Source organism: Aplysia californica, unplaced genomic scaffold (genome assembly GCF_000002075.1).
Source record: "Aplysia californica isolate F4 #8 unplaced genomic scaffold, AplCal3.0 scaffold00027, whole genome shotgun sequence".
NCBI lineage: Eukaryota > Metazoa > Mollusca > Gastropoda > Aplysiida > Aplysiidae > Aplysia > Aplysia californica.
The window spans coordinates 2,311,608-2,323,633 of NW_004797297.1; the positions used below are offsets into that span (position 1 = coordinate 2,311,608).

A 12,026-nucleotide genomic window follows, 5' to 3' on the forward strand; every position below is an offset into this window, starting at 1 on the left:
CTCAGGATCTCAGGCAATCTGAATTTAGTTTTTCTTTAGAAATTGTTGGTTTTATGCCGTTGTATTTCTCGAAGGCATGCACAGAGGGCTATATTCAACTTAACAAACACTTGTTGAGTGTTTTCATGAACCTGCAATCGTACTCCACACACTAAAGCACGGAGATCTTTCGGCTTGCTCGCTTCGGATAAACTAACAAGCCTGAAGTATGCGTCCAATTGAGAAGCGAGCTATTTTATTTACTCTTCGTGTGCTGAATACGACATTTTAAACATAGTTAGAGAGATAATTATGGAGACTTTAGGGTAAAATCAAAGGCTATTTTCCTCTCAGCAAACTGCGACGTTCCTCTGAAAGGACGATTTCGTTTACTGCCACAAGGTGTGACAGACTCAAATTATTACACCCTTTAAAAAGAAGCAATTCAAATACATTTCTACAATCGTGGCTTATGTACTTTACCCTGTCAATCGTTTTGCGTGGGGAAATAATTTAAAATAATGTAAAAGTATTTCTATAAAACATTTATAATTTTCATCACTTGGGAAGACTCAACAAATCACTTGAAGTATAAACAAAACGTAAAAGTCAAATGAGCCTAGCAGTTCATTCGAGTAATCATCTCTCTGACTTCTCCGCGTCTTCCCTTGTATTGCCATCACAGTTCATACTGACCCGACAAACAAGGCAATTGTCTAAATTGTAGGCTCTTCAGAAGTTATTTTAAATAATTTCGATGCGGTCATGGGTCAATGTTTCCTTTGTTTTACAAGAAGAATAGCGCCTCTTCAATTTAGAGCTTGTAAACAAAACGTCTCCGCCGAGACCCAGTCGTCAGGTTTATAATTGTGTGACAGTTTAAAACAAGGGTTGGAACTTGTGAAGGTAGACTATGAAGTAAAAACGTATGACTTTTTGCGTGTCAGGTTTGATGCCAAACTCTTTGACAAAAAAAAAAAAAGAGACAGAAAACGACATGCCATGGTATTAAGATTGATCTACAGGAATAGTTCCTCGTTCCCCGTAGTTATTCGACGAATCCTTAGACGAAGAGAAGCAAAAAGCACGACCAATCATTCCGTTTCGTACATGTACAAAGACTCACAATGAAGATTGGACGGGGTCTAATTGACAAACAAACACTTTGTTTACTTTTTAGAATTTAGTGGCATTTGAGTCGGGCAATATGCGTTGTTTAAAAGACGATTTAGAGAAACAATATAATGTGTTGAAATTCTCTGAAGAAAGCCTGGGACAGACCATGAGGCGTCGAGCAATTTCAAACTGTGCCTAAGTTTCCCTAAGAAAGCTTTTAAGTCAAACTACGGAAATCTACAATGATATAATATATGAATTTGCTCAGTTTGTCTTTTTATTATTTTTTTTTCAGCGTAATGTACATTGCACAATCAAATAGCACTTTAGAGAATTTGAAAGAACGGTACTGTGTTTGCAATGCCATTGTTTCGCATAACAGAAAAGAACTATCAAGTCCCAAAGAGGATCGTGCCAACAGTTTCTGAAGATGGAATAATTATTGCTGATTTTGCTACCAGCGGAGAAAGTGTCAATAGTTGCATATGGAGGTTATTGACCTTTTACGTGTGCATCTGTCAAAGGCAAATAGACATACTCAGCCAGAGACACCAAGCAAGTGAACAGACATTGCTGGAGATAACTTCTGATGTATATTGAAACGAAATTATACAGGTATAACGCTTCTTGTAAAACAGTAAGGTTATTTAAGAAACGGAACCTTCGAATATAAGAGCGAAAACATAGAGAACGCCGATTTCGGAGACTGACCCAGTAAGTGCCGATAGGTATAAACATTCCCTTTTGATTTCTAACTTGCCCCACATAGACTGCAGGCGGCTTTAAGCACCGATCGGCGTTGTTGGCTTTATCGGAATCCAATTACATTCTTATTACGCCGAAAAACTGGGAAGGGCGCCTCGCTGTCGACTCACGACCTCAGTACTTTTTTGTCGTATCTCCATTTTTTAACAGTGAAAATGTGACTTCTTCTTAAGCTCACTCTTTGTTGTGAAGTGCTACCACTGTTATTAAAAATGGAGATGCGACAAGATAGCACTGAAGTTGCGAACTCTCAATGCCGTCTCGCCGTCGCTAACTCGGATTGAGCGGTTTGCGTGACGTCACCCGACTGGACTGGAGACAATTGTAAATGGTCATTTCAGAGCTGGTGCTTCACGGTAGACAAAAACTAATTACATATTTGAAATCAGAGTCGTCAAATTGGGGTGTTAATGGAGCAGAATTACATTTTACGCAATATTTGAGGAGTTTCGAGTTTTTTAAATCCCCAAATAAATGCTTCATAAATACCAGCTGCGTTGTGGTGTACTATTTTTCTTATATTTAGATCTAGGCCTTAGGCGCCCTCTATGTGGAGTCAAGCCGACATCTAAATAACTGGTGCCTGTCCGCGTCGATCTTCAGACGCTTAAGTTTCGACGTTCTCTATGTTTTCGCCCTGACTGACGTCCATCTCCGATAGGACCGAGCCGGATGGGAACATTCGTAAAAAGTGCCTTTCCTAAAGACAAAACGCCATGCCGAGCTGAGCCTCACGATTACGAGTCAGGTAGCTTAGCCACAAAATTACTAATGCCACTTGGTCTGAAATGGCCCATCTTCTATTTCTACTATGATATCAGATGTAGCTACATACACAATACGCGCCAAATAATTTCCTATTAAGTTGATTGAATATAAGGCAAATATCGAAGATGTGCACACGTTAGCGTTATCTAGTATACAACAGGTGCCTTTGCTGTCGTGCACTTCTCTTTCATATTGAGGTATTTTGCCTTATCTCTTTAATTGGTTAGGTAAGATCTTCTGCTTGTTCTAGGTTCTAAATTACCTTTTAAAAATATTTTTCAAAACCTGAAATCATGTCTTTCTCCCAAGCATTTTTGCATTGTAATTATGGTGTAAAGTTTTGCTTTGCCCATTACTCAGTAAGTTCTCATGGGAAGAATTTTTGCCTTCTCCGATTTCGCTTTTGCCTAAACGTCTTTGTCTTCTATTTTTTTCTGCAAGCGCAGGGACAATAATTTTGGGACTCATTTTCTTTCCAGTTTTTTTAGGTTGTACTGCCTTAGCGCGCTATTCAACGAATATTTCGTAGTTATCAAAGGCAGAACAACATTGACGACATCATCATCATCATCATCATCATCATCATCATCATCTGCAGCAGCAGCAGCAGCAGCAACCACAACAATAACAACACTTTTTCTTCGAATATTGGCATTGTCGAAAGCTCAATTTTCTTCCAGAGCATACAATATACTGAAAAATACATGTCTTACTTCTTTTCTTTTCTTCTTTTATTTCTGTTTGTTTTTCCTGTTTTTCCCCTTTGCATTAAAAGACCGTTATTGTGTCAAGGTGCATCTCTTTACTCTGACAAACAAACAAACAAATAAACAAACAAATAAACGAAACAAACAAAATTGATTACAAAACACAAACGCTTTCACACATGTTTCAGTTAATTACTTTAATGAAAGTTTAAAAAAAAAAGACCCAGACAAACATAATGAGACACGGGTAGTTCAAAACCATGACCATTTCAAAGGAGCTACAGTATGAGGAAAATTTTAAAAAGCTTAATTATGTGTCACGGCACAGTGAAATCCGGCGCTCATCGGGTTTAGGGCTTATACGGTTACCGATATCATCTTAAAACTTGTTCATTTGTCTAGCTTTCCAAGAATAAAAGTTCCATCTGTCTTGAATATAAGAGGATATATTTGCGATTTAAAAAGGTGGGTTTCGCTTGGTTTCAGAGGTCGAATTATTGAGAAATGGCGCCAAAGTTTGGTGACTTCCAGACTGAAAATTTACGTATTTTGGTGGCTTTAATCAATATTTTTCAGTAAAATCCAGACGGAAATACTTTTTTTTAAATGGATGTAAAAGGTTTTAGGCCAAACCCCCCCCCCAAAAAAAAATTTGGGAAAAAAAGTGGCCAAACCAGTGGAAAAATTGCCGATTTCTTCGATTTCGCTGTTTTGATTGACGAGGGCCTGATTTCACCACGATGCCTCACAAATAATAATTATAATCAAAAGCTTTAAAAAACTTGAAATAAAACTATAAAACTCTGTTCGGATAAATCGTATGAATGTACAGTGACAACAAGATACCTGTTTCAAACCCGAAGGCTTAGGCCCAGGGGCTATATTAGGACTCCCGATAATTAGGATAATTATGAACACTAGCAAAAAAAAAAGTTAAAACTGATTCTGTGAAAAAATGCCATTAATGAACACAAGAAAAAAAAGAAGGCAAAACTAATTTTGTCGAAAAATCTAATTTACGAAAAACAGCAAAACACAAACGCTTACTTACTTTATTGAAAAATTTGAAAAAAAAACAACTACCAAACAACAACAAAAAGCGGACAAATATAATTAGACAAAGGTAGATCAAAACTATGGTTATTTAAAAACCCTTAAAATCCTAAACCCCTGGTGTCGGTTTACGCTGTCATTTCCTATTGGCCCTACCGCTGGTAACCTGAAACAGGGGAAGTAACTCCAGATGACTCTGTCGCAAGCAGGAAGTAAAGTATCGGATTATCTTATAAAGATCAGTTTTACACCTAAAGTTTGGAATTTTTGCAAATTAAAGAAAAAATTAGTGATTTATCGCTGCTAGACCCTTCAGGTCGCAATCTTCTTGACATTTAAAAAAATCCTGAACCAGACCCAGATGACGATACCCAGTCGGATATATCGGTGGATATGACAGTTGAAGACGATGCAATGTTTCGCATAACATCGATGATGATTTTTGACGATAGTGGAAGTGGCAAGGGATCACCACTAGAGCAACCAGAGGCTAGATCTACGACTGGGCCTAATGATACTGGCGATGCTGATGTTGATGGTTGGAGCTTCGATAGTAGTGGAGTCAGGGGTCAAGAAAGATGAAACAAACACAAGTAGGTAAACTTTTTGTAGTTTTATCTTTCACAGTGTTTGGAATACTGGTTACAGAATTCAATTAACTTATCCTAATTGAAGGAGATGGGCTAACAAAATAAGCTTAATATAATGAAACGTGTTAAAATAACTCTAACGGAAACATATAAATGAATAGTGAAAGTTAGATGCCTATCCCAAACCTGAAGACTCAATTAAGTCCACGGGCTATGTGATTCCCAATACATGTAATCAAGATAGTTATGGGCACTCTTATGAATACTACCAAAAGAAAAAAAAAAGGAAAAACTGATTCTGTTGAAAAATCTCACATGTTTTTTAAAACACAATATTCTCTTGAAAAGTAATGAAATGTCTGTTACCGAACTCATTCAATGAAAGGTAAATATTCACAAATCAGTTCTTAGTCAAGGGATTAAATAAACAGCACGTAGGTATCAACAAAACAATTCTACTATTTGAAAGAAAAAGGCAGCTTATTTCGCAATACTATAGCTAGGTACCTGTAGTTTTAATTCGGGACGAACAAAGTAAAACTATTTAATTACAAAAGGCAAATGAGTGCACACGGATTTTTTTCTGCTACTTGTCTTCTAAAAAAAGATATTTCCAATACCTTAAAGCAGCTTCTGTCCACGAAAATTGTGTGATTCCAAATAAAGGGATAAGTTGTTACTACAGCACGCTGTAAGACAGATTGAAGAAACACTGATGTTGATGTACGCATCTACTTGGTAAGTTGAGAAAAAGAATTGATAAAAATAGAGCTATGTAAATAAAGTGTTGTAACGGAACGTGAAAGTAAAATTTAAAGGTTATTGTTGAATATGAAGAAAACGGCCTGCTTGGAAATATCTCAAACTTTTTTCCTCCGAATTTCATTTTTATTAGTGAATGCGTTTCGTGAAAAATCTACTTAACAATCGTTTTTCCCTAGACTAGGCTAAGAAATGAAGTTTCAACAGTGAGGCCTTTACTGCATGGCCTGGTCAATCTCAGCAGCCATCTCCGAGAGAGTAGTGCCGTCTTCGATGTCTGTATACCGCAGGCTCACAGCAAAATCTCTTTTGATTATCTCCAGCAGCTGAACATTCTTCAGAGAGTTTCCGCCTAGATCCTCAAACTCGTCATCCTGGCTCACGATGGCCAACTTCAGGCCCAGAAGATCGGCCCAGATTTCGGCAAGGCGTCGCTCTGTGGGCGTGGCAGGTGGCAGGACGTCCGACGTGTCACGACGCATCACAGACTCATCCGTTTCCAGCTTCTTCCTGTCAATCTTGCCGCTGAGGTTCTTAGGGAACTCGCTGACGTCCATAAACTTGACGTAGGAGGGGATCATATACTTGTTGAGTTTACTCTGAAGGTACGCCATGAGTTCCGACTTGGACAGATCGGCAGGAGCCACAAATGCAGCCAGTGCTGCGTCAGATTGTCCGACCTGATGCTTGACGACAGCCGCCTCGCTCACTCCGGGGAAGCTCAGCACGACTTTCTCCACACCACTCAAGTGGACCATCTGTCCACGGATCTTCACCTGGTCGTCCAGTCTGCCTACAAAGGTGAGGTCGCCATTTTCCGAGGCCACGGCATGGTCACCTGACCGGTACAGCAGCTGGCCTTGACACAGTGGATTGGGCAGGAACCGAATCTCATTCATAGCCCGAGCGTGGCCGATATAACCTGCTGAGAGGGAATTTCCGCCAATGTAGAGCTCTCCTACTACATGAGGAGGGACTGGTTTAAGAAACTCGTCAAAGACGTACACTTGCACGTTCTCAATACCATAGCCTATTGGCAAGTCCTGCAGATCACCGTCCGTCCCCTGCTTCGGGTTAAACTCGAAAATGGTAGCACAGACCGTATTCTCTGCTGGTCCGTAAGCATTGAAGAAGCGCGCGTGACTAGCCCACTTGGTAGCAATTGGGCGTGTGCATGCCTCTCCTGCTGTAATGGCCTTTTTCACAGTGGGGAATTCCTTTGGATCATAAACGTTCCACATGCCTGGGGGGAGAGTCATGACCGTGACGTTGAGATCTACCATGACCTTCTTGAACTCGTCGCCTTGACGCTCGTCGGTGTAGAGCACGGCCAGGGTGCCTCCGGACAGGAACACGGTGAACATCTCTGAGATGACCGCGTCGAATCCGATGGAAGCGAACTGTGCGGTGACGTCATGTTTGTCAAGATCCCAGAACTTGATCTGCCCCTTCGAGAGGTTCACCACGCCAGGTCGGTGGCACTGGACGCCCTTTGGTCGGCCTAAGAAATAAGCAATACAAGTAAAGATCGTATAATTGTATATTTTCATAAAATAACAATGTACAGAGAATTTAGCACAACAACCTTCATGCAGGTAAGTCGTTTGCTCAATTGGTATCATGCTGGGCTGAAGTCCAAATAACCTTGTTTGGAATCCTTGATTGGGCCTTTGGGATTTTTTTCCGGGAGTTTTTGAAGTTGTTCAGACCTCTGTCCCGCGAAGATGGGCGAAGATTTCGGAGATTACCCCTTCCCCGTCGCGGTCCAGCTAAAGACATCTTAAGGGCATTTATTGGAGTGAGCAAAAATATGCTGTAATTCTCTTCTTGCTGTCCTATCAACAGAAGTCACAACTCACTTGCAGCCTTGCAGGTTGTGCGACAAACTGTCCAGGACAGACAGAAGAAAAGGCACAATTATACTGAAAATAGCTCAAAACCTCAAAAATCTAGAAGAAATAAACACAGCTTAGTGTTGTCAGCGCGCAAATTGTTGCAGACCCTGCCCAGTTTTGCTCTCCTTTTCTCTCTCAGATGCATGAAGCTGGGGTGGACAATTGTCCCCCTAACTGCATCTTCAAGATCAGTTTTGTACCAGGATCAGGCTGGCCTTTGACACTTACGCTTGCCGCAAGAATAAAAGTTTAACGCCGCCGACTGAGACAGGGAAAATTGGAAGGCAAACGCAAAAAAAAAAATCTGGTCAGAATGATCATAGCAACCGACATACACATTCCTCAAAAACTGGATAAGTGTACATTAGCCTTCTAAACTTCCGTGTGGTTCATCACTTGAACTGAGACGACAAAACGTCCTACAATTCTGCTCGCTCTACCTAGTTATTAGGTTAAGCAAATCCGAGCACACGGACCTCTACGTTAAACTCTAGGGTAACAGGGAGGAACTACTGAAGTCTGGTGTGTCAATGTTAGGCTCTTCTCTATGGCTCACTGAAGACGTTAGTTCGATTCCCATGTGGGGAAGGGTTTTGTTTTGTTTAGTCAAGTAAACCGTCTGCCTGCTGGGATATTGTATCTTTCTCGGGCTGGATTGAACCTGACATGCAGGGTGGAAGCAGCCAGCCTCCAAAATGAATTTTAGAAATACAGTTACAATACAATACCGAAGTCAGTATTTCCTTTCAAATTTAAAGGTTGAAGAGCTATTAATTTTCACCCCCCTCCCCTCCAATCAAACTGGAGGCTGATGATACGGGAAGTCCCTTGTCTGGCATGTTCTTTTAAGATGTATTGCGTTGTAAGTCCACCGTGAAGACATACAATATTGCAACCGGATTTCTTCTAAAAGACTATCATTTTCGTATATGTAACACACACACTGATTTTTCAGCTGGGTGAGAAGAGGAAAATGAAAATATACATTTCCCAAAGACGCAACATTTCACCAAAATAAGCTGAAATCGAAAGCAATTATGAGTCTGACGACTTAATCGCAAAACTGTGCTGCTCATTTAACGCCACAGAACGCCATAATTAGATCCAACAAAGAGTTAACTCTTACTCTTAGGCTGGGCGCGCACAGGGCAACTTTAGTTGTGCAACAGTTTCCTCGCCAAATGTAAACAATGAAATTATAGATAAGCACCGCGCACACAGGCAACTCGGGTTTTTGAAGACTGAAAAGTTTGTGTTTGGTGACACCTTTCCGGCAATGCAACTGTTGCTCAAATCTCCTGTGTTACATACAAACACACACATGCGCGCACAGGCAACCAAACTGTCTCCGGACTCGACAAGGCCCCGCCACTCCCCCCATTTTTTCACTCAGCACAGACCTGACAGAGGTACACACAATGCATTGTTTCACTTCCGCTAGAGAAGAAAATGGATAGCGATCCAACTTGGATTGACAAATTTATTTCTATCATTGAAAAGAAGCCTGTCCTCTACAACAAGACCTCAGATGAGTATGCTGACAGAGATAAGAAAGTTTGACAAAATGCCCTTTTAAAAACCTCTGACTGGTCAAAGGGTGAACCCAAAACCGCTTTTTCCTTTTATTCTTTCTAAATGTAATCTCAAGAGCACAGACAACATCTGCGTCGTGGAAGTCCATGTCGTCAAATTATGAGGAAGTCAGTAATGATGATAGCCTACTGTTGCGTGGCTGTTGCTTTGCTTTGTGCGCGCGGTTAATAAAATAAGTTGCCCGGAGACAGCAACTGTTGCGCAACTAAAATTGCCGTGTGCGCGCCTAGCCTTAGAAATCTTCACGTCTACTAACTAGATGCTGAATTATTATTTGTATTTTAAAGAAAAATGGTTTTCACCATTTCAGCTAGCCTGTACTACAACTGAACTGTATCCTCACATACCAAATGTTTTACTTCTTTTCTTACAATTGTAGTTGAGTAATTCACGCTTGTAAATTGAAACCTTTCTTTTTATGTGGAAAAAGCTAACGTGTATATATCTTTCAAAACAATTTTCGTCATGACAAAGCAGGGAACAGACAGGCTTACGACTTGCAAGAGTTCAGGAGCAACTCACCTGTAGAGCCTGATGTGTAGATGATGTAGCAGCAGTTCGGGACTACGGTGGCTGTCTCTTTGTCCCCATCCTTTGTGTCCAGCTGTTCAGAGGGGAAAAGAACAAATACGGAAAAAGAGTATAAATAAAGTATTGAAAGGCAAGAGTGCTGTTTTGAAAGGTATACACATCCCTCATTAGTATCATTAGTTTCTCTGCTTATTATTTTTTCTACTTTTATAAGGATACCAGGGAGAAAGACAGTATGCTTACAAATAAAAGAAGTAGAGATTGAAGATAGAATGAACAAAGAAAAAAGGAGGGAGGATAATGTAAAATAGATAGATAGATAGATGGATAGATAGATAGATAGATAGACAGACAGACAGATAGATAGATAGATAGATAGATAGATAGTTATATATAGACAGAGGGAGAGAAAGAAAGAGAGAGAGAGAGAGAGAGAGAGAGAGAGAGAGAGAGAGAGAGAGAGAGAAAGAACAGTGCTGGCACTATCAAAGTATTTTAACAGTTTTCTACATACTTTGAGAGCTCGGTGTTCTTACGGACGCATGGTAATCGGTCCTATGAAACAAAGGTTCTATCGTTCCGAAAGTAATCCGCTTTACAGAAGTTTGTCAGAGAGACAAACATTGCATCCAGTTAGGCTCCTTTAACTGTTACAGGGGTTGCTTTTACTGCTATTGAGTATCGTTTAATTATAGATGAGTAATTATTATCCGAGTATGAGGACTTCAGTAACAGCTTAGCTATTGAATGAGAACAAAAACTTGGAGCAACAGTTTGTACCGTAAGTTGAGCGTGAACGTCCAAATATAGCAACCAAATTTATCTTCAAGGTAAAAACGAGAAAGTAACATCCTACTGGTGCTGAATGATGGTGGTGAAAAAGAAGAAGAAGAAGAAGAAGAAAAAGAAGAAGAAGAAGAAGAAGAAGAAGAAGAAGAAGAAGAAGAAGGCAGCCGTTTCTGTGCAAAGATTCTTACCTCCACTGAGACCAAAAACAGTTCTTCTTCAACTGGGAACACCTCTGGGGACACTTTGCACAGGATGCGAGGCTGAAGATGGTCCAAACCGCCTTTGTCGTACTGGCTCTTGTTGACAATAATCACTGAAGCCCTAGAGATAATACAGTGCTGAAACTTTGTACAGTGCGCTGGGCATGTCGTTAGCTCAGCTGGTACCTTGTGCATAAACTGTGGTGTGTATGTTAGTGGTTGTTTGTTTGTTCGTTCGTTCGTTCGTTCGTGCGTGTGTGTGTGTTTGTGTGTTTATGTGTGTGTATGCGTGAGTGTATGTGTGTGTGTATGTGTGTGAGAGAAAATGTGTTTGTGTGTATATATATATATATATATATATATATATATATATATATATATATATATATATATGTGTGTGTGTGTGTGTGTGTGTGTGTGTGTGTGTGTGTGTGTGTGTGTGTGCGCGTGTGCATGGGCAGGTGCATGCGTGTATGTGTCCATGTCTGCGTGAGTTTATGCATGCGTGTTGAAGTGATTTGTGTTCGTATGGTGTCAGGCGGTGTGCTCACAGTTTGCGTGACAGACGATGGTGCCGGCTCACTTTAAAAGAGTTTAACTTTACTTTTACCAGAGTGAAAAAACAAACCATCTAGAGCTGACTTCAATTCGACCATGTAAACTGGCCTAGGTCAGTGAGTTTTATTTTGCCTCGCTCCGATTTTGACGACATATTTGAACACATATTTAATTTCAATGCTTTATACCCCTCTCCCCTTTCCCCAGGCTCTTGTGGGTTCAGGGAAAGCAAACGGACCCACTCAACACCATCATGAAGTGCAACCAATCTAATTAATGGTACAATTGTACTCTGACCACTTTCTTAGAAATATATGATTGATATTCACTTAATTTAAGCACACTGTCTCTGCATTCTTCGCTTTCTCCTCTCCTCTTCTATACTCTATTCGCTAGTCCAAGTACCCATCCTACGAAATCACCTTTTTGCGTTTAGTGAGATGTTTAACCCCTGAAAAACAAAACAAAATGGTAGACAGGCTTTACCTGGCATCGTTGAGGGTGAAATTGACGCGCTCACTTGGGTGCTCCACGGGTAGAGGGACAAAGTGACGTCGGCTGCTCACACAGACCATGACGGACAGGATGTAGGACACACTATTGGGCATGTACAACGCCACGCTGTTCTCCAAGGGCACGTGACTATCCGGCCACACTGAGCTGAAGGTAGAGAACAAAAGAATAGGGGACCGGCAGGGGGGAGGGCGTTTTTTTTTTGGG

The 12,026-nt window shown here is 40.7% G+C and overlaps 1 protein-coding gene across 1 annotated transcript in view; it reads right to left on the reverse strand.

Moving 5' to 3' along the window:
- Window positions 1–4,373: 4,373 nt before the first annotated feature.
- The window catches only part of LOC101848094 (linear gramicidin synthase subunit C), a gene marked incomplete in the record, with an annotated part of 21,080 nt that continues 13,427 nt past the window's right edge, over window positions 4,374–12,026 (reverse strand). Inside the window, 4 exon segments of the mRNA XM_013090405.2 lie at window positions 4,374–7,241; window positions 9,751–9,832; window positions 10,737–10,869; window positions 11,793–11,966. Of these exon segments, the coding sequence (XP_012945859.1) occupies window positions 5,956–7,241; window positions 9,751–9,832; window positions 10,737–10,869; window positions 11,793–11,966 (1,675 nt within the window).